Below are 21,791 nucleotides of genomic sequence, written 5' to 3' on the forward strand. Positions count from 1 at the left end.
ACCGCATTTAAGTGAATCAGATGTGTGTGTTATCTCTACATATACAGCTGCCATTCTTTTGGCAAATATTTTAATAAATTGGCACATTATCAAATTTTAAAAGTACTCACTCAATGTTCAGCTCTTGTCATCATTCTTCTTTGATATTACATTGTAGACCGTCTGTCGCAAACATACTGTGCAAATAACCAAATAAATAATTTCCAGGGAAATAATTTCCATGTTGCCATTTGTTGCAGAAAGCAAGCATATTCTGAATGAAAAACTTGTTCCTTATTGCCCCTTCCTCCCCTTGTACTGTGAGTGGCCACTTGTGTGACATAAATGCTACTCACTTCTGAGTGGTCAGTGGAAGTGGGCGAGGGCAAGTGAAAATCAATTGTAATGCAGGGAAGTTTGTGCTTTCTCCTAGAGAATGTGAACCACCATCTCTTTCTTAACTGTTGCTCAACACGTTTGGAGGACAATACTAACTGTCCAGATCGGTGCCCAGATTGGAACTGATGCAACAGGTTTGTCTGCACACACTCACGCTTGAAAAGGAAGCATCAGTTTTAGTGCAAAGGTTCCCCTCATTCCTGTGTTGTGTCTGGTGGTAATGTATGCTGTGTGGCTCATTTGGATGCTAAGCAGGTTGGTGGAATGATTAAAAGCTATGTGGTGGTGCGAGAAATGTGTTCAAAAAGCTGTTAAACTCAGCTGCCATCTCCTTCTGGTTTGAATCATTTTAGTTGAGCGGAGGCCAAGGCTAACTGGCTGCAGTCCTTGGATGCCATCAGCAACATCTTGCACGATTGGCTGAGAGAAGAGTCATTTGTGAAATAGCCAAAGCCGATTGGCTGACTTTCAGACTTGTTTATACCAGGGAAGACCAAGGAAAAAGGGCAAAAAGTGAACAGATGCTTTCACCAATCACAACACTACTCACATGATGCATCCCAGAATCCATCCTCATGCATTTCATTTTCCCTTTCTCCCACTTGTCACTTTCTCACCAACTCACTCACTCACTCTCTTCATGTCTCTCTCTCTCTCTCTCTCGCTCTCTCTCACTTTCTCTGCCATCACACAAATGTCTCTTTAAAAGCTGATGTACAGAAGTGAGAGAAATCTACTCCTCCCGATGCCAACTCCCCGTTCCCATGACAACAGCACAGCAGGCCCACAAGGTCACTTTGCTGGACAGAGGTAGCACACCATCATTTAGAGAGAGAGAGAGAGAGAGAGAGAGAGAGAGAGAGAGAGAGAAAGAGAGAGAGAGAGAGAGAGAGAGAGAGAGAGAGAGACAGAGAGAGAGAGAGAGAGAGAGAGAGAGAGAGAGAGATTAAAAAAATAGATTAACATTGAGAAAGAGAGAGGATCAGGGAATGATAAGGACCATGAGAAAAATAGATAAACAGAAACACATTGTGTGTGAAATGTAGAGAAAGAAAGAGGGAGTGAAAGTAACTGAAATGGAGAAAGAAAAAAGATGGGAAGGAGAGGTTGTGAGAAACTGGAATAAGTAAGGGATTCAGGGAAAGGGAGAGAGAGAAAAAGAAAGAAAGAAAGAAAGAAAGAAAGAAAGAAAGAAAAAGAGATTTGGACACATAGACCTTAAAATTAAGCTGAGTGCCCGTTGCATTGCTTTCAGTTTTATCAATGCAGTAGTGTGAGTGCGTGTGTGTGTTTGTGCTACTCTGAGCTGCCAGTAGGAGGCGATGTGATGCCAGAACATCAAGAAGCTGATTGTGGTATTAAACAGAAGAAGGAAACATATTTACACATAGGCAGAAACAAGCAAATATTAAAAAAATACCCTGAGACCAAGAGGAAATAAAGACAAAGGACAAGCAAAAAAAAAAAAGTAAGAGAAAACTATAAGAACCGAGCAAGATTATGCTCATAAATCTAATGACCTTCAAAAACCCCTGAAGATAGGAAAGCTCCAGGGCATTTCAATATAATCCCTATCTCATCCATCAGTAGCAGAACATTCATTACCATGGTACATTGTACTATAGGTCACTAGGCACAGGACACTATGAGATGTACATGAGCCTCCATAAAAACTGACATAAGCCTATAAATTCTTATTCTAATAAGCGTCAGTTGTCATAAACGGTAGGCTTCTCTGAGATGAACTTAGTGGTCAGTGAATGTAGCCAGATGCAGTTGGGTGAGAAGGTTAGAAAAGATCTGTCAAGTCAGACCTGCACCTGCACCTGCAACCCACATGATCTCTGGTAGATCTTGTAGCATTTCATGATATGAAATGATAATAAGAACAACAAAAACATGGAATATAATCACAATAAACATCATGTTATATCAAAAGGCTTCTAGATAATGAAGAAGCTCTCACAGTTTGGGGAGATAAACTCACATGACTGTCTCTGAAACCTGCAGAAGACTTTGCACTCGCAACATTAATGTCACACAAACAGGCAGCAATAAAGTTCGGTTAAGTTGAATTTTGACCATAAGTAATGAAACAGCAATTAAACAGACACAGAATGGCCTGAATATTTCATAGATCCTCTTCTAAACCTATTTTAAACCTGTCCACCCCCGTAACAGAGACCTGCTCTACAGAGCATAAAACAGTTCATTCAGGAACTACAAAACAATTTGATTCTCTGTCTTACAGGATTTGTCCAGACGTCACAGGAGAATTTTGTGTAGGTGAGAGCCTCTGGAAGATATACTGAAGTTAAAGATTTCATATGCACTGAGTGAAGATCTGCTGTCCCCTTAAGGTGGATCTCATTGTATTAGTACAAACAGTAAAATGAGAAAGTTCTGAGGAATATTCTATGAGACATAGTGCTCAGAGGAGTTCTGCATTGCTTCAGATGGATTGCTGGATCTCTGCGTCATGCTTCATTTGCATAAAGTTCCACCGTCTCACCTTTAAGCCTGTCACTGACACCGTAGCTTTAAGTCACTGCAGAGGAGTGAAGTGCACCTGGATGTGTGTGAGCAGACCAAAAAATTAACTTAATATTCCCTAAACTGCCGTCCAAAGCTTTTGTGTATGAGGCAACGTTGACCTGAAAACCAATAAGTTCTTTGTATTTTTCCATTAGGATTCTAACATGGATATAGAGTAGGCCGTTATTATTATGAGGGATTTATTCCAGGACCCACCTCAGACACCAAATCTGCAGATGCTTAAGTCTGTTATTGAAATAGTGTAGTATTTGCATATAACCTACACACAGCTTCCTATATACTTTAAATCATCTCAATATTACTCATAGTACCTAATGCAATATAAATGCTTAGCACGAGCTTAGCAATGCTCAAACAACGAATGCTGAAGAGGGATTGATGATCTGTGAAATGGCAGAAGGCTACCGCAGGGTGTCTATATATTACCTTTTTTGGATCTAGCGTAGCACTTGAAACCAAAAAATGTAAGTCAAATTTTTTTCCCCATTTTGATCTGAAGTTGGTGGTTAACTACGCGAATACAGAATCTGCAGGTATGCTGGGTCAGCTTTAAAACACTTAAGAGACTTAAGAATTCCATTAAAAATTGTAATTTTAATTCAGTTTTATCCATACATAATTTATCTATATTCCTGCATGTAGCCAATCACCCAAGACATTATTTTAGTTTACCCCATTTTTCCTTAACTCCACCTGTTAATTAAGACTTTACACACGCATTCACACACAATGCCACCAACCTGGCACAGTGAGGGCAAGCACATGCTTCCTCTAAGACCTGTGAGTCCAACTACTGCATCTTTTGATGAAGACAACTAAATGTGCTTGGAAGAGAATGTCCAGATCTATGCCAGCTAAGTGATATCTCTGCCAGCCAGCATTGTGCTTGTGATGCTGGGAGAAGGAGGGCCACCTTACCTACCCAGAAAGAGCTACACCAAGGGTACTCTCTTTGACCCATGATTCCCTTTGTCTCAGAAGTCTATGGTATCACCAGGGATTGAATTGGCAATCTCTCATGGATAAGGTCAACATTCACATCCTAGTAACATTCACATTACCAAGCTGAATGGACTCAAACCTGATTTTTATATTTCTACATTTCAAACCTAATTTTTTATAGGGCTGTGTGGACCTAACAGATTTGAATCAGATTTTGGAATAATAACAGCTGTAAAAACCCTATACAAATAACATTTCATTTGATTATATGTGGTCCAAGACTGGATATGTATTTGATTTTTCGGCAAGTGGCACGTATGTGAATGGTCAGATTGTTTTTATGTTTTGCCCGTACACATGCACTTTGTGTCTGTGACAAAAGTCAGTGGGAGGATGAAGTTGTTGGTGATTTGCTTGATATTTATGGGAATTAATCAGTTTAAGGGAACCTGGAAGAAACCTACTGAAGGCAAGTAGTCTGCAGTAACTGCAAAATTGTTGATTAAAGAGACTTGTAATGTGAACATAGCCTTATGCTAGGATCAGACTACACAATATGTTTAACTTTCACAACATTCATGTCAGATTAGCTTTATAAATTCATGCTGTGTCTTGGTGACTGGCAACACTACACATTTGTCAGTGTGGACTGTCTATGTCCATGGTAATTTCCTCAGGTTTGTTGTTCTACCTGACAGCTCCAGCAGCAGTCTCCCTATTGCTCTTTTCCATGCTTACATATATGCACCAGACAGCGCTCTGTCCTTCTATTGGTCATCATTATGGAACACTCCGTAGGATATTTCAGACTAGGCAAAAAGATACAAAAATTTGAACATGCTAGACTTTTCATCAGGGTGTCATGAGGCGTCCCAGATGTCATATTGCAGTCACACTACTGTTCCTTGTCCCCAAAGCCCATATGCGGTTCTGACACTAGATATGGATTGGATATGACAAAACTGTGTCAAAATCAGACCAAATTTGTGTAGTGTGAATCTGGCATTAGACTGCTTTGCCACTCAGGAAGCTATGAGGTTAAGAGAATAATGAATAACAATATGGAACTTCAGTGTCGTAGACTGCAGACATAGGTTTCTTGAAGATTACTCAATAATTAAACATATTTTAAGGTTGGCATATGATTGTTTACGTTATTATTTGATTCACAGTTTGAATGATGCAAGCTGGTGGTGATACATGTTAGTGACATTAGCCACGTAACACCAAACATAAGACACAAAACATTTACAAACATACACTGCAACTGCCTATGTATTTTTCATAGCATGCGTCAGGATCAGTAACGTAGACATAAAACATAAATTGTTAAATCAAGAATAAATCAGAATAAATAGGAATTAAGGACAGCAGAAAGGAAGTCTGTGGAAAAGACTGTGCGAGAAGCAGAAGACTGTGCCAGAACAGGAGACTTCCAGGCCAAGAATCAGAAACTAATTACTGCAAACACACAGCTGATGGGGCCACAGCTGAGTCACTGTGACATGGGAGAACAAAAAAAGAAAGGAAACTGTTAGCCATGTGATCCATCTCTTCTCTACAGATTCCTTAATAACCAGTCACTATGGAGTTTACATATGCTGCACCAGGTGCATACTACTCTCTCTCTCCATATTCTAAAAACTCTTGCAGCTAATAATTTGGATTTTTTACAGTAGCCAAACTCGTGACAATGTTCACAGTGAAGTCTAACTTTACATTCTCAACATGCATCAACATTAGGCTTGTGACTGGAAGGTCACCAGTTCAATCCCCAGGACTGGCAGAAAAACTGCTGGTAGTGGGAGTGAAGGAATAGCACTGTTCTCCTCCCTCAATCAATGTCCGAAATGCCCTTGGTCAAGGCACCTAACCCCAAACTGTTGCCCGGGCACTGGGGATGGCTGCCTTCCATTCAGAGTTGGTGCTGACTGAACCTAGTTCACCAGAGTGTGTGCGTGTTTGTTTGTTTGTGTGTATGTATTTGTGTATATGTGGATGAATTAAATGCACAAGTTCAGTTGTAATGTTGCACTATAAGAAATAACTGCACATAAAAAAATACACTATAATGTAACTGATGAGATTATTCATTAGATGTGAAGAACTTCACGAAACTCACTCACATTCTCATACATGGCTCACCTAAAATTCTCCCCAAGGTACAACCACTCACTTTATCAACAGTTCCATAAAGGAGCTATTTGGAGCTTAGCATCAAAGACATTCTGTGTCCTTGTTGAAAGAGAGACTCGAAGGAGAATTTAAATGCAAACTGCCGACGAATAACTAGCAGCACCGGCTGTTTCAATTGTAGTTTGAGTGACATATAGTTCAGAATTATAGAACCTGCAATAACTCAAGTCTCAAATATGAATAGAATAAAAGTGAAGCGGTAACAGAAGTGCTAAGGGGGGGGAGAGGTCGGTGTGGGATTAGTTCCAGTCTCAGCACTGTGTGCAGACAGCAGTGTAATTGTATGATATGTTTGGAGTTATCCAGCAATAACACCGTGAATCCACCTCAACACTCAGCTCTCCAGCAGTACGGCCATAAACTAATCATCATGACACTGCAGCCCTCAGAAGAGAACAAAAGCCCAATCTGATCCAGAGAGAGACAGACAGGGGGAAAAGGGAGAGAGAGATAGAGACAGAGAAAAAGGGCAGAGAGGAGACAATGAACAAGAACTGGAAGAGTGTGGGGGACATGGAAGTGAGGAGAAGGTGAGAAGAATAAGGAAGAAACTAGAGATAAGAAAGAAAGAGGGCATGAGAGGAGGTAGAGAAAAAGAAAAGGATAAATGAACAACGTAAGTTAAAAAGGAGAATGGGAGAAGGGAAAATGCAAAGATGGATGTATAAAAATGCATCAGAAGAAGGAAGCAAGGAATAATTAGATGTATAATTAGAGAGGGAAAGTGTGAAAAAAGGGAGACAGAGGAAAAACATGGAAATATTCTGCCATTTGGTGAACATAAATAACTCACAGTGGATTTCTGCAGTCGCCTGAGTGTGTGTGTGTGTGGAGTCAGTTTGTGAGTTTGTAAATGACTTCGTGCTTTTAGCTGAATCCACATCTATCAAGGTAAAAATCTGCAGTCATTAAAGCAGACCTGTTACGACGGTCCAATTATCTTTCTAGCTGCTTAGTCTGTTAAAGGATATTGTGTGAGTTTTATAGCACACAGCTCCTCACTACTGTGTGTAAAGGGTTAATTAAGAAGCAGTCACTCCTCTCACTGAGCCTGGCATTCGTTATATGCTTCAGCAGTGAACTCACATTGACCTCAAACCTGTCAAGTTTTACAGTCGCTGAGTTATACACCATCACACACACACACACACACACACACAGAAAAGAAGCTGTGCTGACTTTAATGTCAGGTATTGAATAAAGGCTTTGGATTTCTACTTCAGCCACATCAAACTTCATGGACCATCAGCATCCTCTTCCTCAGCCTTTGTTTGAGATTTTCGAGATGTCTAAAACCAACTACCACCAATTCCCCTCAAACAACCGCTATGGAAAAACATCACTAGACAGCTAAACATGCTTGGAAGAGAACACTAAGTAATGGCCCAGATCTGTTATGCCAGGTAACCTAGCACTGTGCTTATGATGAGGGTAGGAGGAGGCCAACCTAGCCACCCATAGAGATCTAGGCCTTTGTGCTCACTGAGACTCCCCAGCGACCTCCCACAGATAAATTGAGCATTTTCTATGAGCTTGTCAATCTATTTATTCCCATAATTTGCTGTGTGACTGAATTCATGGTATCAGTTTTGGGTTTTACTTAAAGTTCACATCACCTGATATGCTTCTGTGATAAACAAATACATATCATTACAGCATCTGCAAATAAGTTTGGTTTTATCAAGCAATACATCAGTGGAGACTTGACATTTAAAAGTTGTACTATGACCAGGACCACAAAATGACAAAGTATAATAGGTCCATGTAAGATTCCAGAGTGACTTTAAAATATGCCTCCAGAGCAGCTGTGTTGGTCACGGTATAATACATCATCATGTGGAATTACAATTCCTGTGTGTTGTTGTGTTTCCTGTCGCTGAATAAAAAAGCTCCATACTGCTTTCATTGTTGGATGCAGTGTTGATTCCAGTGGCAAGGCCTTTACACACCAAGCATGGTTTATTCATGGGATTAATATTTGATGGCAGTAAATTAATTCAATAATGTGTAAAACTGATGGCAACTAGCACACCAAATGTGTTATTTCAGATGGTGAATTGCAATGATATTTTATTCTCTCTGATGGCTCACTATGTATTCTGTGAACAGCAAACAAAGTATTTTGTCAATTTTGTGGAAAAAATAAATAAATAAATAAATTTTAAAAATGGCAACTAAATCAATCATACAAAGCCATGTCTGATTTTTCACATTTTCATATTTCATGTAGTGATGGGTATGTAATGGCTTTTAATGTGCACACACATACATTCAATCCACATCCCTATGGAACCCCTAACCCTTCTTACTGATCTGTTACATCAGAGCAAATATTAAGGGAGTCTAGAGGACTTGGCCATGTTTTGTGGTTCTAACTGGTAGTTTGAGACACTAACACTCATAGATTATCTGCATTTTAAGTTTGTTTTCTTTACCTATTAAAAATATGGAAACAGACATCACATACTGACAGAGAAGTGCAAAATAAAAGGCAGAAAGCTTTTTTTGCCTTAGCATTATATTACACAGAGAGTATGGTTCCACTGATCAACAGACTTCCAACTTTTGCCTTTATAAAATTAAATTATATAAAATATATATATATAATATATATATATAATTTACTCTTATTTTCATAAAGTAAAAAAGAAAGAATAGGCCTTGAGAGAACAAGAGATTTTAACTATTTAAAAGAGGTCATTTTGAATCTTAACTTCTGCTTATGGACTATAAGAAGTGAAGGTTCAAATTTAAGCCCTTTAAAATTATCATTCCTTTCCTCTCATGAGTTTCCTTTAAGTAATCAATCAGACATTATACTGACACCAATTGCCCTGGTTGTAGAATATAAATAAATAATTCAAAAATTGTTGTACACATTGCAGCCCAATAAGCACACCCCACTCTGTGAAGCTAAACTGCTTCACTCAGGAATAATAAAGCCATTCATGTCTTGTGACTTGAAATTTATTGAAAAATTTAAATAGTAAATAAATAATTGCATGCATATATATTTTGTGGCTTGGGTTTTTTGGTGTTAAAGATGATTTGTTGCTCTTTGAAGCATGACATTTAAAATAAAAAAATATAGGGAATTTCTGGTCTTAAAAAGGTCAGAAAATCAGCCAGTGAGAAAACTAGCTAAACAACAGATGTGTTCTTGTCCCTCTCCTGTGTTTATGGCCTTGGGGGCGAGAGGGCGGCCTCTTAAAGCTACGAAACCATATCAGATGTGACTTGTTTATCTGAGATCACTGATTCTCAAATAACAAGCCCTCCATGTTGTTTTTCTCTTGCATCTGAGTATGTATGTGTGTGTGTGTGTGTGTGTGTCTGAGAAAGAGAGAAAGAGAGAGAGAGAGAGATCCACAGGAGCTCATGTGCTTTTAAAAGGCAGTCACAGCTGCTACATGTCCTGACATGTTTTGGTTGGATTTTTTTTGCCTCTTTCTCTGACTCTCCCCAGTCCAGACTTGGTCCCATCGTACTGTTACTCTACCTCCTGCTACAGAGCTGCTCCAAAATCCCCTGCTCCTATGCCAAGGGATTGTCCAGAATTACCTCAACCCAAAAAAACACACACAATACATGTGCTACAAGCCTGGAAAGCACATAAAACAAACACTCAAAGAGCTGATTGAAGGATTTTCTGTGTACAACATCCACAGCTATAGTCTGCATTCAGAAACAAGCAGTCAAAAATGTTGGGAGAAAACAGAAGATCTGATGTTGACAGCTCAGAAATGGGAGTAATGAGAGAACTATGACTAGAATGATTAGTAATTTTAAAACATATACATTTAATTGAGATTAACTAATATAGCAAACCATTAACATAAATTGTATTAATGAGATATTATAATCACACATTTCTTCCGAAATCAATGGTATTGATACATTTTGGCATATTTTCTTGCTGCAACAGCCTCTTATTTTCTAGGAAAGCTTTACACTACATGTTGGAATGTTGCTGTGAGGATTTGATGGTGTACAGCCATGTGATTATTAGTTTGGCTCATCCCAAATCCATTGGATGATGCTGCAATATTCCATAGCCCAGTGCTGGGGGCTTTATACCCCTCTATATGACACTTGGCATTATGATCTTAAGATACGATTCGACACAGTGTGCCTGCATAATTATTGTGTGTGTGTGTGTGTGTGTATAGAGGAGAGGAGGAGGCCAGTAAGAATGACAGCAGAATTAGCCCCTGTCCTAAATCTCTGAAGTAACATTCTTATTGGAAAATATCGATGCTTCACAATCAATCAACTCCTCCCTAGTAATTGCAGGCTGATAGCTTGCAGCTCCATTGGCATTATCCCAAATTGCACTTCAAGCCCTGTGGCCTTCATCCAAGTCTGCACTTCGGTGATGTTGACAATGTGTGGATGTGTAGGACAAGAGACCTCAAGAGCTCTAGATTTAGAAGGAATGAACTTTTGATCTTTAATCTACTGTACCTGGTGTTCTATAAGCTGTTTCTATTATAGATTTATAACTAAGGTGAACATTTGGCATTGAGCATGGTGTCCTCCAAAGCATCTCATTCCATTTAATGCGATTCTGTGGAGATTATCGGAGCTGTGTGGCACAGTAGAATGTCTGCATACACAATGAGTGCACATTAGTTGAATTCACTCATTTTAAAGTGTTTACAATCTTTTTTTAACATAAAAAATAAATACATGCTAATCTCCATTCAATCCTCAATAAATAATTGAGCCAGACGTTGCCAAACTTCACACTTCATTAGTGAGCTTTCTTACGTCCTTGTTGTAAAAAGTGCAATATCACTATCACAGACATCTAAACACAAAGCCCTCCTCAAAGAGGCTATTACTAGATGTGCAAGCTCAACTCTTCGCTAATATCCCCCCTCCTCCATTAGAGGTGAAGCGATGGTTCTACGGCAGAAACAACCCATCAGCAGCATGTTGTTTGGATCGTTGGTCAGGTCTAATACAGGAGGGCCTTCATTATTCCCCCAAGCAAGACTGGAGGATGTGGAGAAGTGATAGAGGGACTCCTTTATAAGCTAATGAGGCCTTGTTTAGGCAGGTAGCAGGAACCATCTTTGCAATACAGTTACAGTACTGTGCAAAATTAGAGACCACTCCTCATTTTTTAAATTCTAGACAAAACAGCCCTTAAGCAATGTGTCAGAGAAATGCAGCAGCTATATTTTACAGACAAAGATTTTATTCTGCCCCTCAGATGAGAGATTTCACTGCTGTTTACCAGGTCTTGGATTGCTGTTGGAGTCCCATTTTCTATGTATTTTTAATCATTAATTTAATCAGTCTCTTTACTTATTCTTTCTATATTTTCCCTTCTTTATGTGTGTGTACAGATATACTAAATTGGATTTTTTAAAATATCGAATATCTTTTGAAATATCTGTTGAAAATTCCTTAACTTGAACATAGCAGATGCTCTGAGTGTAAATGAAATAAATGGAATGTGGTCTCTGAATTTTGCAGAGTACCCTGACTTGAACATCCCTTAACAAGGGAGGCCTTTGGCAAATAGTCACGGAGATGTGCTGCATTGTTATTGTCTGCCAGAATGTGCTCATTTTACCCCTTCGTTTTCTTTTCCACTTTCGTGGGATAAACGTGATTGACGCTTGCCGTGGGGTGTTGGCTGTTCACTGGAGTGTGTGGTGTTAAGTGCCTGGTTTCGGGACATACACAGAAAAACAGACAAGGAGCCACTACTCTCTACAGAGCCACCAGCATGCAGGACATAACAGGACCATTACCATTTATCCCCTAAAGCTAGTCATGAATTACAGAAACATTTTGCATGTAAAGCGGAGAGGGGAGAGCAGAGGGGGGTGGGGGAGGGGGTTAACGGTATGGGAATGAAAAAGCACACTGTGAAAACAAAACATTATTTCATTATGTGAAAACATCTGAAATATAGGTAAAATCTCAAATAGTTTTCTATAAAAATATCGACTTACGAGTAAGATTACTATTCCATTTTTCAACCTACCTTAGCCGCAGTAGTGTCTACGTGAAAATTTTAATTAGACTAGGTAAAACTATTTTTTTTTAATTTCTAAAAATTACAGCTTCAAAATCATTGTGATGTTTCATTGACCTGTAATAGAAACACGAGCGTCTGTCAGTGCTACTCCTGATTTGATACTGAAGAAACTGCACTATGTAACCTTTTAGGAAGGTAGGAAAGCACTTACTCCCTCCCCACCCCTGATTTCAGTACAATGCTCTGAAGGTGAATTACACTCTGCAACTCTAACAGGGGCCCTGGAGCAAAACAAACAAACTAACTAACTAACAACTTATATTTATTTGAATAAGTTAATAATATTCTTACAAGCTCACAATGAAAGGTGTTGTATGTATTGACTAGATTTAAGATGATTTCACTTGCTAAGAGATGGATAATGACAGAAAGAATGAGAGATGGTGATACGTAACAATAATAATAATAATAATAATAATAATAATAATAATAATAATAATAATAGACAGCATACGCAGCACTGAAGCCCAGCTGAAGGAGGCGAGGATGAGCAGGATGAAAACAGCAGGTTTGTGAAAGCATGAGGATGAGCAACAGTTCCCTGACAAACATCACAGCTCAACAAACACAACACAAAAGAAAAAAAAAAAAAAAGAACACATTTTTTTCTAACAAACCAAAAAGCAAACACATTGCAACCAGCAACCCACAGACTGCCTTGAGCGCTCTGTTTGAAGTGGTCTGTCATTCTGTTAATTTATTTTACATTTAATATGACTATTTCTGGCAATAATATAACACAAGTTTGATCAGCACTGACATTAATCTGGATATAGATGTTTATGCTATTCTTCTGTCAGGTTGAATCCTGTCCTTGGTGGATTTTTATAGTTGTCATTGCTGATTATATTAGTAATCAAGGTCCACTTTATTTTGATAAATAAATGTGTATTCAGATGGAGAACTTACTTATAATCTAAAATTAGTTTTGTCCCTCTAAAAAGGTTTCTCACAACACACAAGTACGAATTCAATTCAGTTTGTTCAGGCATCAATAAATGAATGTGTACATTTGTGTGTAACTGATAAGGCAGAACCGTGGAGCTGCAGGTACTTCCACTACTACACAGCTCCAGATTCCTGGGGTCCTGGGTTTGATCCTCACCTCGGGTTTTGTTTGTTGTCCCTGTGTTTGTGTGGATTCCTTCCAGATGCTCCAGTCTCTTCCCACAATGCAAAAATACATGTTGGTGGATGGATTGAGTGTAGGTGAGTTGTCCACAGGTATGAGCGACTGGGCCATTGCACCCAATAATTCCTTTCAAGCTCTGGACAAACTGTTACCCTGATCAGGATGAAGTGGTTACATGAATGTATAACCGATACCTATTTTACACACGACGTCATTTTTCAGAAGCATAATATGCAACAATATTGTATTTATCTTTCATTTATAATGTTTGTAGTCGTTCCTAATTATTAATGAAGTCAGCTATATAAAGGTGAACCCACTGCAGAGGCAGATGTTCAGTTGTGCATATACAGCTTGTCCAAGTTTTTATAGAAATAAAGGAAGATAATCTGGAACAACAACAAAAGCTTACAATCAGCATGCTCAGAGCCAAGTGTCAGCTAGAGTGTCTTAAATTGAAATGTATTGGATGGGGTTTGATCATTTGAGAAAACATAGAACATAAGAGAGCTCATAAAAGACCATTAGAAGAGTTCTACTTCTACAGATCCCAGTGCTGTTATACTCCCCATTCAATTTTATTAAAAAGTGGGCCTTTAGTTTATGAATGTACGAATTTTAACGGATATTAACAAACATCTGAAAACTTAGTAAATTATCATCTTCATTTCTGACTGATGTGTTAGCCAAGGCAGCTGAAAAGCAGGGGCTTTCATTTGAACTCTTTAAGCGAGCATGTCTTCCTCTTTTTTACTGTTCGCGCTCTGTCTCTTGGTCCGTTTTTTTTCTCCCTGCCTCTTTTCTGTTTGACAAACAGGCTTTTCTCTCACTGCTGTACAAAAGATGAAGACAGAGACAGTGGGAAATTGTGATTCCATCTCTCTTCTCCATCTTTGTCCTCCCTCTCTTGTCCATCTCTCTCTGGGACTAATTCAATAATAGCGCTTAGGCTGTGATTTAGGGGCTGTTTCTCTGGCCACCGCTGGGTTCTGACTGCTGCTTTATTGTGTCCAGCTCTTAGGGGGACTGCAGCGGTCATCAATACAGTGATTGCCTTTGTTTGCTTCACTCTTCTGGCTCTTTTTTCCCCCTTCCTTTCTTTTTGATTTCACTCTTCGACAAACCGCAGCTTCTGTAAACACCCAGCATGCAAAACAAACATCGCAAATGCTTTGCTTAATTACTATTGATGCTTTTTTCTCCCGTCACTGCAATTTGCTGAGCTCTGCAGGTGTGGGATATACAGATGCACAGAATGAATGGTTTATTTTATTTGTTTGTTTTTCTTAAAGCACAGGATTAAAAAAAACTATTCTTAGATTCGTATCTGTATTGACTCACTGTTCATTTGTAATGTAAACATGCATTTATTTTACAGTAAGGCACAATAAATGCAGTTCATTTTCTTGTTTTGTACCATTTTACTAAGCAAAATACATGTGCATGAGACGTACCTCCCTTGTTTAGTGCTGTGCTCTCTCTGAGATCATAATTTATGAAAATGAGATGAAATTATTGATAATTTTAAATACAAAAAAATACTATTTACTTTTTTTTAGTGAAAATTGTATATATTTTAGATCTAAAACAGCTTTCATTTTTGCCAGAATGCGGCGACAAACCTGTTGGGCCAACATACCTTCTTTCCACCGAAAATAAATAACATTTTTCAAATGTAAAAAAGATTTTTAGTTTAATGCTGATTTTCACATCAGAGTTCAGGGTTGCTCTTGTAGTGGAATGTTCATTTTATTTTCAAAGCCTCGAAAAGGAGTGCCTTAAAATTGTGAAACTCTTTACTGAACTCTTTTTGGCACAATAGCCTCTTACCCACTGTCTGTATCTTTAGTTACACAGTGAAACTATGTAAATAAAGAAACAAATAAGCCTGGAATTTCTGCAGTATGTCATTTTAACTTGATAGAGTCTGGTTGAGGTCTACTGTTTATCAGTAAAGAGTTTACAATAGCATAGCAGTCAGTTTTAAGGTTAGTTGACATTCCTGTCATTCATTTATTAACAAGTAATTAATAAACAATGAGCTGATGAAATGACAAAGTTTACTAGAATATATGTGTCCTTGGGTCTTTGAATCAGAAACCAAGAGAAAATGGCAGCTCTAAAATGTTAGTAGGAATCTATTAGAGAATCTGTAGGAACTTATAAGCCTAAATATTGCAACTTCATTTCTTATGTTAAGCATTAAAGATTACAGAGGAATTTCTTTTGTAATAAATCCCACATCTAAATTATTTTGCCTCTGTAAACATTAGGTTAGTTGGGAATGCTTACCAAGACAGGATCCTGTGCTGACTTTCAACATGGCACCTCTAGATCTGTTTGTAAATACTGCTACACACAAATTGCATGGGAAATGACTTAATATTAGGTCAGTGGCAAATCTATTTACATTTGAATCACCTTCATGCACATTTTGCCCTATTTTCCAGGGTTTGGGTGTGATTTACGTTAAGGTCACAAAGGACGGAGCAATGAACTGTGCGAGGAGTTAGCGTGAAAAGACTAACAACCACTTCAAGACAGATGGAACTGGGGCAGTTGTGTTGCCTTGCATCACCTTAAACCAGAAAATATCTGTGGGGGGGTTGGGAAGGAGGCAGCAGCTCTTACCTGGGTACGCAGGCCTGAGACTCAGCCTCAGGAGCATCCGGTGCAGGGCAGCAGAACTGGTGCAGCACTGTCTGGTTCCTATCAGAGGGAGATAACAGAACTGATAAGGATTAAGGCAAAAAAAAATCTCTTTTTGATCATTATTGCAATATTGTCCTGTACAATACTGATATAACAAAACACTACAGTATACAATAAGTAGTGAGTTAAGTATATCGATAGCTCCCAATCATTGTTCCTGTAGATGTTGTGAGGAATGAAGATATCTGATATACAAAGGTATTAATATTCAGTCAACATGCTATGCCAGTTTGCACATAGTGTGTTAGTATTTTTTCCAAATGTTAGAGCCCTAATTATGAGGACTTTATCATTAAATGGGGAAAATACATCAGAGATAGGTTTCAATACTAACTACCACAAAAATATTAGAACCAAATACAGCCAGGGTCTCAAAATGATACTGTGATTCAGTATGTTCAGCAAGTAGTGTACACTCCAGAATACAAACACAAACAGCTACATTATAGGGGTTTTGCTTCAAAACAATACAATTATCTGAGGTACATTGCCGGTTTGATTCAGGCAACCAGGCAGTGCTTTAATGATTTGACCTTGCAGGCCCATTGCTGCCCCATTGTTGAAGCCCCAAATCATTATTTTCAGTATTTAACTGCATATGAGCTTTCTCACTGTAATATTTGGCTGAGGCTTTACGAGGACAGACATAGCAGATGGTCATGGGCGAGCGAGGGGAGAGAGAGAGATTGAGATTCTGCTCAACCCTTGCTCCCTTGCCATTTGCATGATGTAGGGGGTAAAAATGACAAACTGAATGTAAATAACAACATTACCTCCCACACTCTAAAAAAAACATGCCATAACAAACAGAAAATGAATGGAGGACAATTATCAAACATTACACAGGATTTCAACTGAGAATACAACTTTGTTTTGCCTAGGGTTAGGGCAACTCAATTATTTTTGGGGAAGAGGGGTAGGTCCATAGGATAGGGATGTATAGCCCTTGAAACTGTAATTTCTAAGAGGTTCACTCCAAACTGAGTGTTATGAATATCTTGTGAATCACCAACGCTGCAGAAGTGACCAAAGAAATTTACAAATATCAATATTTATATACATAATGTATATATTGTTATGACCATTTACTTCATATCAGGCATAAAACATCACTAGTACTAGTCTGATGTGTTGGTAGTTTGTACATTTACAGTTCTTCCTTAAATGGTGAAGCAATTACAATCTAGCGCCTGAGGCTTCTGTAACATTTAAAGTGGAATTGGAAGTTTTGAACAAAAAGCCCCAGAATAAGCTTTGTATCACAGAAATTTAGGAGTGGGTGATAATATGAGATTTTGAAGACATATGATGCCCTAAATTTAACTGCATTAAGGTCAAGCAGTGTTGTTCTGATATCACTGCAGACTGGCAGTATAGCACTGCTGAAATGCTGCTCTTTGTGTTCTGTCGACATATCAAGCTCAAGATTTTAACAACTATAACTTATAACTCAGTTCCAATGGGAAAGATAACACAAAAACAAGAGGTAGGGGTAAAATCAAGAAATGGGTCTCTCCCAAAGACCACTCTTCATTCAATTTCCAGCCAAAATATGCATTATATTCATTCATCCATCTGCTGTAACTACTCCATCTTATTCAAGGTCAAGGTGAGCCTGACACACCCTGGAAAGGGCTCCAAACCATCTTAGGTCATCACACACTCACACAGTCACTCACACACTCACAGCTGTGGACAGTTTTCTATTGCAAAATTCACCTACCATCATGTATTTTGGACAGACACTGGAAGAACACACCAAATTCCTCACAGTCCCAAGGTAGAAACTGAACCCACAATCCCAGGACCCTGGAGCTACATGGCAGTGACACGTCTGCAGTGCCACCCTGCCACCCAGCAGGTGTTTTTGACAGAAATAAAAAGGAATGAAAGAGGGGTGTCTGACATTGGTGCAGTAATTTAAAAGTGCAAAAAGGACACTTAAGGTAAAAACAACGTTGGAATAGTCGATGTCCAAAAACTTCTGGCCTAATAGAATACGCCAACATTTAGTAGGTAATTTATTGTTTACAAAAATTCTGCAGTTCGATAAGAACAGGTTACAGTCAAAAACTGAACAATTAACTGCACAGTGGAGTGCAGATAACAGCAGTGACATATAGTGTCCCATTACATGTCTGAACTTGGCTCAGCCAACCAGATTTATAAACAGGTTTTTCCCAGCATGGCTTGCGAGTTTCTCTTCACTGCATACCTTAACATTTCTCTGAGCAAATATACCTGATTCACTTCAGCAGTTCATTAACATGCACTAAACTTTATAAAGACACATTGGGAATGTAATCACAGGGAGAATGCCTTCATTTACCCTGAAATTAATCTAAAGATATCTGCAAAATGGGGATTCTTGTGACTGCAGGATAAACCAGCCCATTCAATAGTAAGACGTTGTTTGTTTTATAGTTTTGCTTTAGTTAAATGCTGTTAAAGACACTGAAATAAAGAAGAACATGTTTAAGCACAACTTCTCAGTTACAACTGGAGGACAATGCATTTGAATGGCCTTTAGTTGAACCTGCTGGTACATGTTCATCCACATTTTTTCTGACATGCGGGTAACTATATAGCAATTTTTTCCCTTTGTTGCTGTAACATTCTCTACTCTCCTGTGAAGATGTGTTGGAACATCTGCGACCATCTGATAGCTTTTAGCCACCAGAAGGTCAGGCACTTATATTGGATCATGAAACCTAAATCACACACATCACCTACTGGATGGAGCTTTGTTGCGCCGGAGAACATAGATCCACTGCTACACATCCTAGCTTTGTGGCTTTATTCCCTAGCCAACATTTGAGATTGAGAATGACTTTAGGCTTTGTGCAGCTGCTACAGAGTGTTTCATCCTATGTTTTTCTACGGGGACTATACAAACTGTATGGCCATAGTAGCTGCACCTTACAGCAGCAGAATTCAGTAATTATTAAGGGTGTCTACAAATATTTGTGTATGTAGCGTATATTTATATCACACAAAGTGTTCTATTTTATTTGATTTTATTTATATCTAATTTATTACTCATGTATTTTATTATCCTGTGTTTTATTTTGATGAATGGTATTAAGGGCGTCCTTCCCATTTTAAATTCTTGTTGAATACTTGTTTGCATTTCCTCAATCCACATTAAATGGTGCCACATTTACATTTGTGAGCCTACATTATTTAAGGTGATGGGACATTTTGAATAAAAACTGAAAAGGGCTATCATTTGGTCCTTTTGGCTTTTCAGCTTGCTCTATTTAACTATCACTTTCCATTACATCCCACCTTCATATTCCTGTTTCTTAAAGGGTGCAGCCATTACATTCTGGCACCTGCACCATTTAAGGTAGAATGAGAAAATTCAAACAAACAGCTGAGCAGTAAGACAGACCTTTAGAGGTACTTCGGGATGTAATGTCACAGGGACTTACTAATGGGAACGTCTCCAAGAACCCAAAGCTAGAACCATGATTCAGAAAACCAGAAAGACTGAATTTTTTGCTCCCTGATGAAAAACACTGATTAAATTTTCTTAAATGTTGGTCACATTATCTGGACGAATCTTGTAAAAAGTGCAAAATGTGGAGATACAAGGTTTTGTTCTTTCACTGAGGGTAGTTTTCTCCATTTAATTTTGATTGTGTTTCTTTTGCTTTTGCCTAGGCAAAGGACTCTGTCTACACTTTGTGGAATGCTCTAAAGAAAATAAGACAGTGACATGACACAAACACAACCCTCTAAAGCATGTATGATCTAAGCACTGCTGAGAGTCTGTCAGAGAGCAAGAACAATTCACAGAGAGACAGGCAGATTAAGTGGAAGGAGGACTGGAGGATCCCCGCTCATGGGCCTGATTCTCTAGTGGCTGTACATAATAACAATGCAAAGAAGACAATGGCTAATTTATCATGATTGTTAATAGCTTTTCTAATTGTGATTTCCATAATGGCCATGACCTGAGACAGCTTTAATACGCCATGCGTGCAACTTCAGAAGAGAGCGTATTATTAGAGCAAGATGGGAATCCATGTTGACTTGGATAATGACAGGGGCATTTTTCCTGTTTAAGATGTTAAATAAACAAAGGGACAGGGTTCAGTCATTGATCAGTGAACTGATAAAACCTCCGCTCTCAGATTAGGTGTGGTACTGGTCAATGACCTTGAGAGCACATCTATTCCACATTAGCATTGCAATTAGTGTTCAGTCCAGCATTCAGGGCTTTGCATTTTGTCACTGTTGTAACAAAAGCCAAAATGGTACAGAACAGTGTGGCAACTGTAAGCATCAGACACACTAAAGCTAGATTACTCAATTACACTTCAAAATCTAATTTGTGCCAGAGGAGCAGCATCTAACCAGAGTTAATCCAATGCCTGTAGTCTATGATCTGGTCAGTCACAGCAGTATTTAATCACAGAATTATTTGGTTTATAAAGCGACTCTAAAATGTTGAGGATTTCTGGTGAGATTTTTAATTGCATGCAGCCCATGGAAGATTATTTTAAAAAAGGAAGATGTTGTCCTGTCCAACTTTCCGTTTAGACTCTCCGTTATGCTGTAGCTATTTGCAGTCATCAGCAAAGAACATTTTAGCTAGGAGAATATACAGCATTGTATTAAGTTCCATCAAAACATGTATATATTTATTCGCAAATTAACCAGCTAATTTGCTATACAGGTAATACAACATAACTCTGTGGTACATTACAATATGTTACAGATAAAATCCACAGTAAAGACAGCCTGGCTGCCTGTTTTAGTAGCAAGTGATAAAAAAAATATCTGTTCAGCAAGAAAAAAGCCAAACTCAGCCTCACTATTGTCCTGAATCCTTTCAGGTCACGGAGCTCTTACAGCTTTTTAAAAAACCAAGCCAGTGATAATCTGTCACACTCACTTATGGTTTGCAAGCTCTATTCAGTAATATAATAATTTTTATGGTCTGACAACAGGTGAATGAGCAGATAAAGACTGAGTTTGCCACATCTCCATATTTGCAGTAGCTTTCATATTTACCTAAATGAGTAACGCTGTGGTTGTTCAGCAGCAAAAGGTGGCACACCTTTGTTCAGAGACTGTGCATGTTACTTAAGTACGTAAAGATATGACATGGCCAGAAAAACCTATGTATTTAGAATTAGTATATTAGACTTTACAGGGATGGCCGCACCAACACAATGATGCCATTTATTATAATAGGTGAACTCCACACTCAGGGATACTACTGATTTCAATTTAAAAGAAAGAAAGTTATTTGATGCCACTATAAATAAGCCAGGCATTAGGTGTGGTGCTTTCACCCAGCATGAGTGCATTTATAAATTTTACAGCATTTCTAGCTTTACATTGTCAAACATTTTTTGAAAGGTTTCAATCATTCTTTCAAAAAGGAGCATACGTGCTAAATATATAATGGCAAATTCATATAAACATACAATGCTTTGGTAAGATATACATGATATCATTTCCAAGCCATTTGGCATTAGTGTGAGCTAGGGGTTGGCATTTAGAGAGAAACCTCGAGGGATGTTACTGCACACACCCTAAAAGAGCAGAAGTGTCAGGACAGGAATGAGTCATTAAATATTTAGCCTCTTCATTTTTGTGTTAATTGTTCCGTACAGCAGTAGGTATGCGTCTGACAGTACAGTGTACTTTTTTAAATATAGTGAAATATTTAGATCATTTATCTGTATATTTTATTTATGAGAATTGAAAAAAAAAAAAAAAAAAAGCCTAATGGTAGCTGGTCAGTTAGCAGCTATTGCTCTGTAGATGTTTAATAAGGACATTATTTAATAAGTCTTTATAATG

General features: G+C 38.3%; 1 protein-coding gene across 2 annotated transcripts in view; it reads right to left on the reverse strand.

Moving 5' to 3' along the window:
* The window catches only part of iqsec3a (IQ motif and Sec7 domain ArfGEF 3a), a 149,887-nt gene that overhangs the window by 98,485 nt on the left and 29,611 nt on the right, over positions 1 to 21,791 (reverse strand). For both annotated transcript variants that reach the window (XM_066667077.1, XM_066667075.1), the window contains exon 2: positions 15,891 to 15,968. In XM_066667077.1, the coding sequence (XP_066523174.1) occupies positions 15,891 to 15,968 (78 nt within the window). The remainder of the gene's footprint in view (positions 1 to 15,890; positions 15,969 to 21,791) is intronic.

This window comes from Hoplias malabaricus, chromosome 4, assembly GCF_029633855.1.
Source record: "Hoplias malabaricus isolate fHopMal1 chromosome 4, fHopMal1.hap1, whole genome shotgun sequence".
NCBI lineage: Eukaryota > Metazoa > Chordata > Actinopteri > Characiformes > Erythrinidae > Hoplias > Hoplias malabaricus.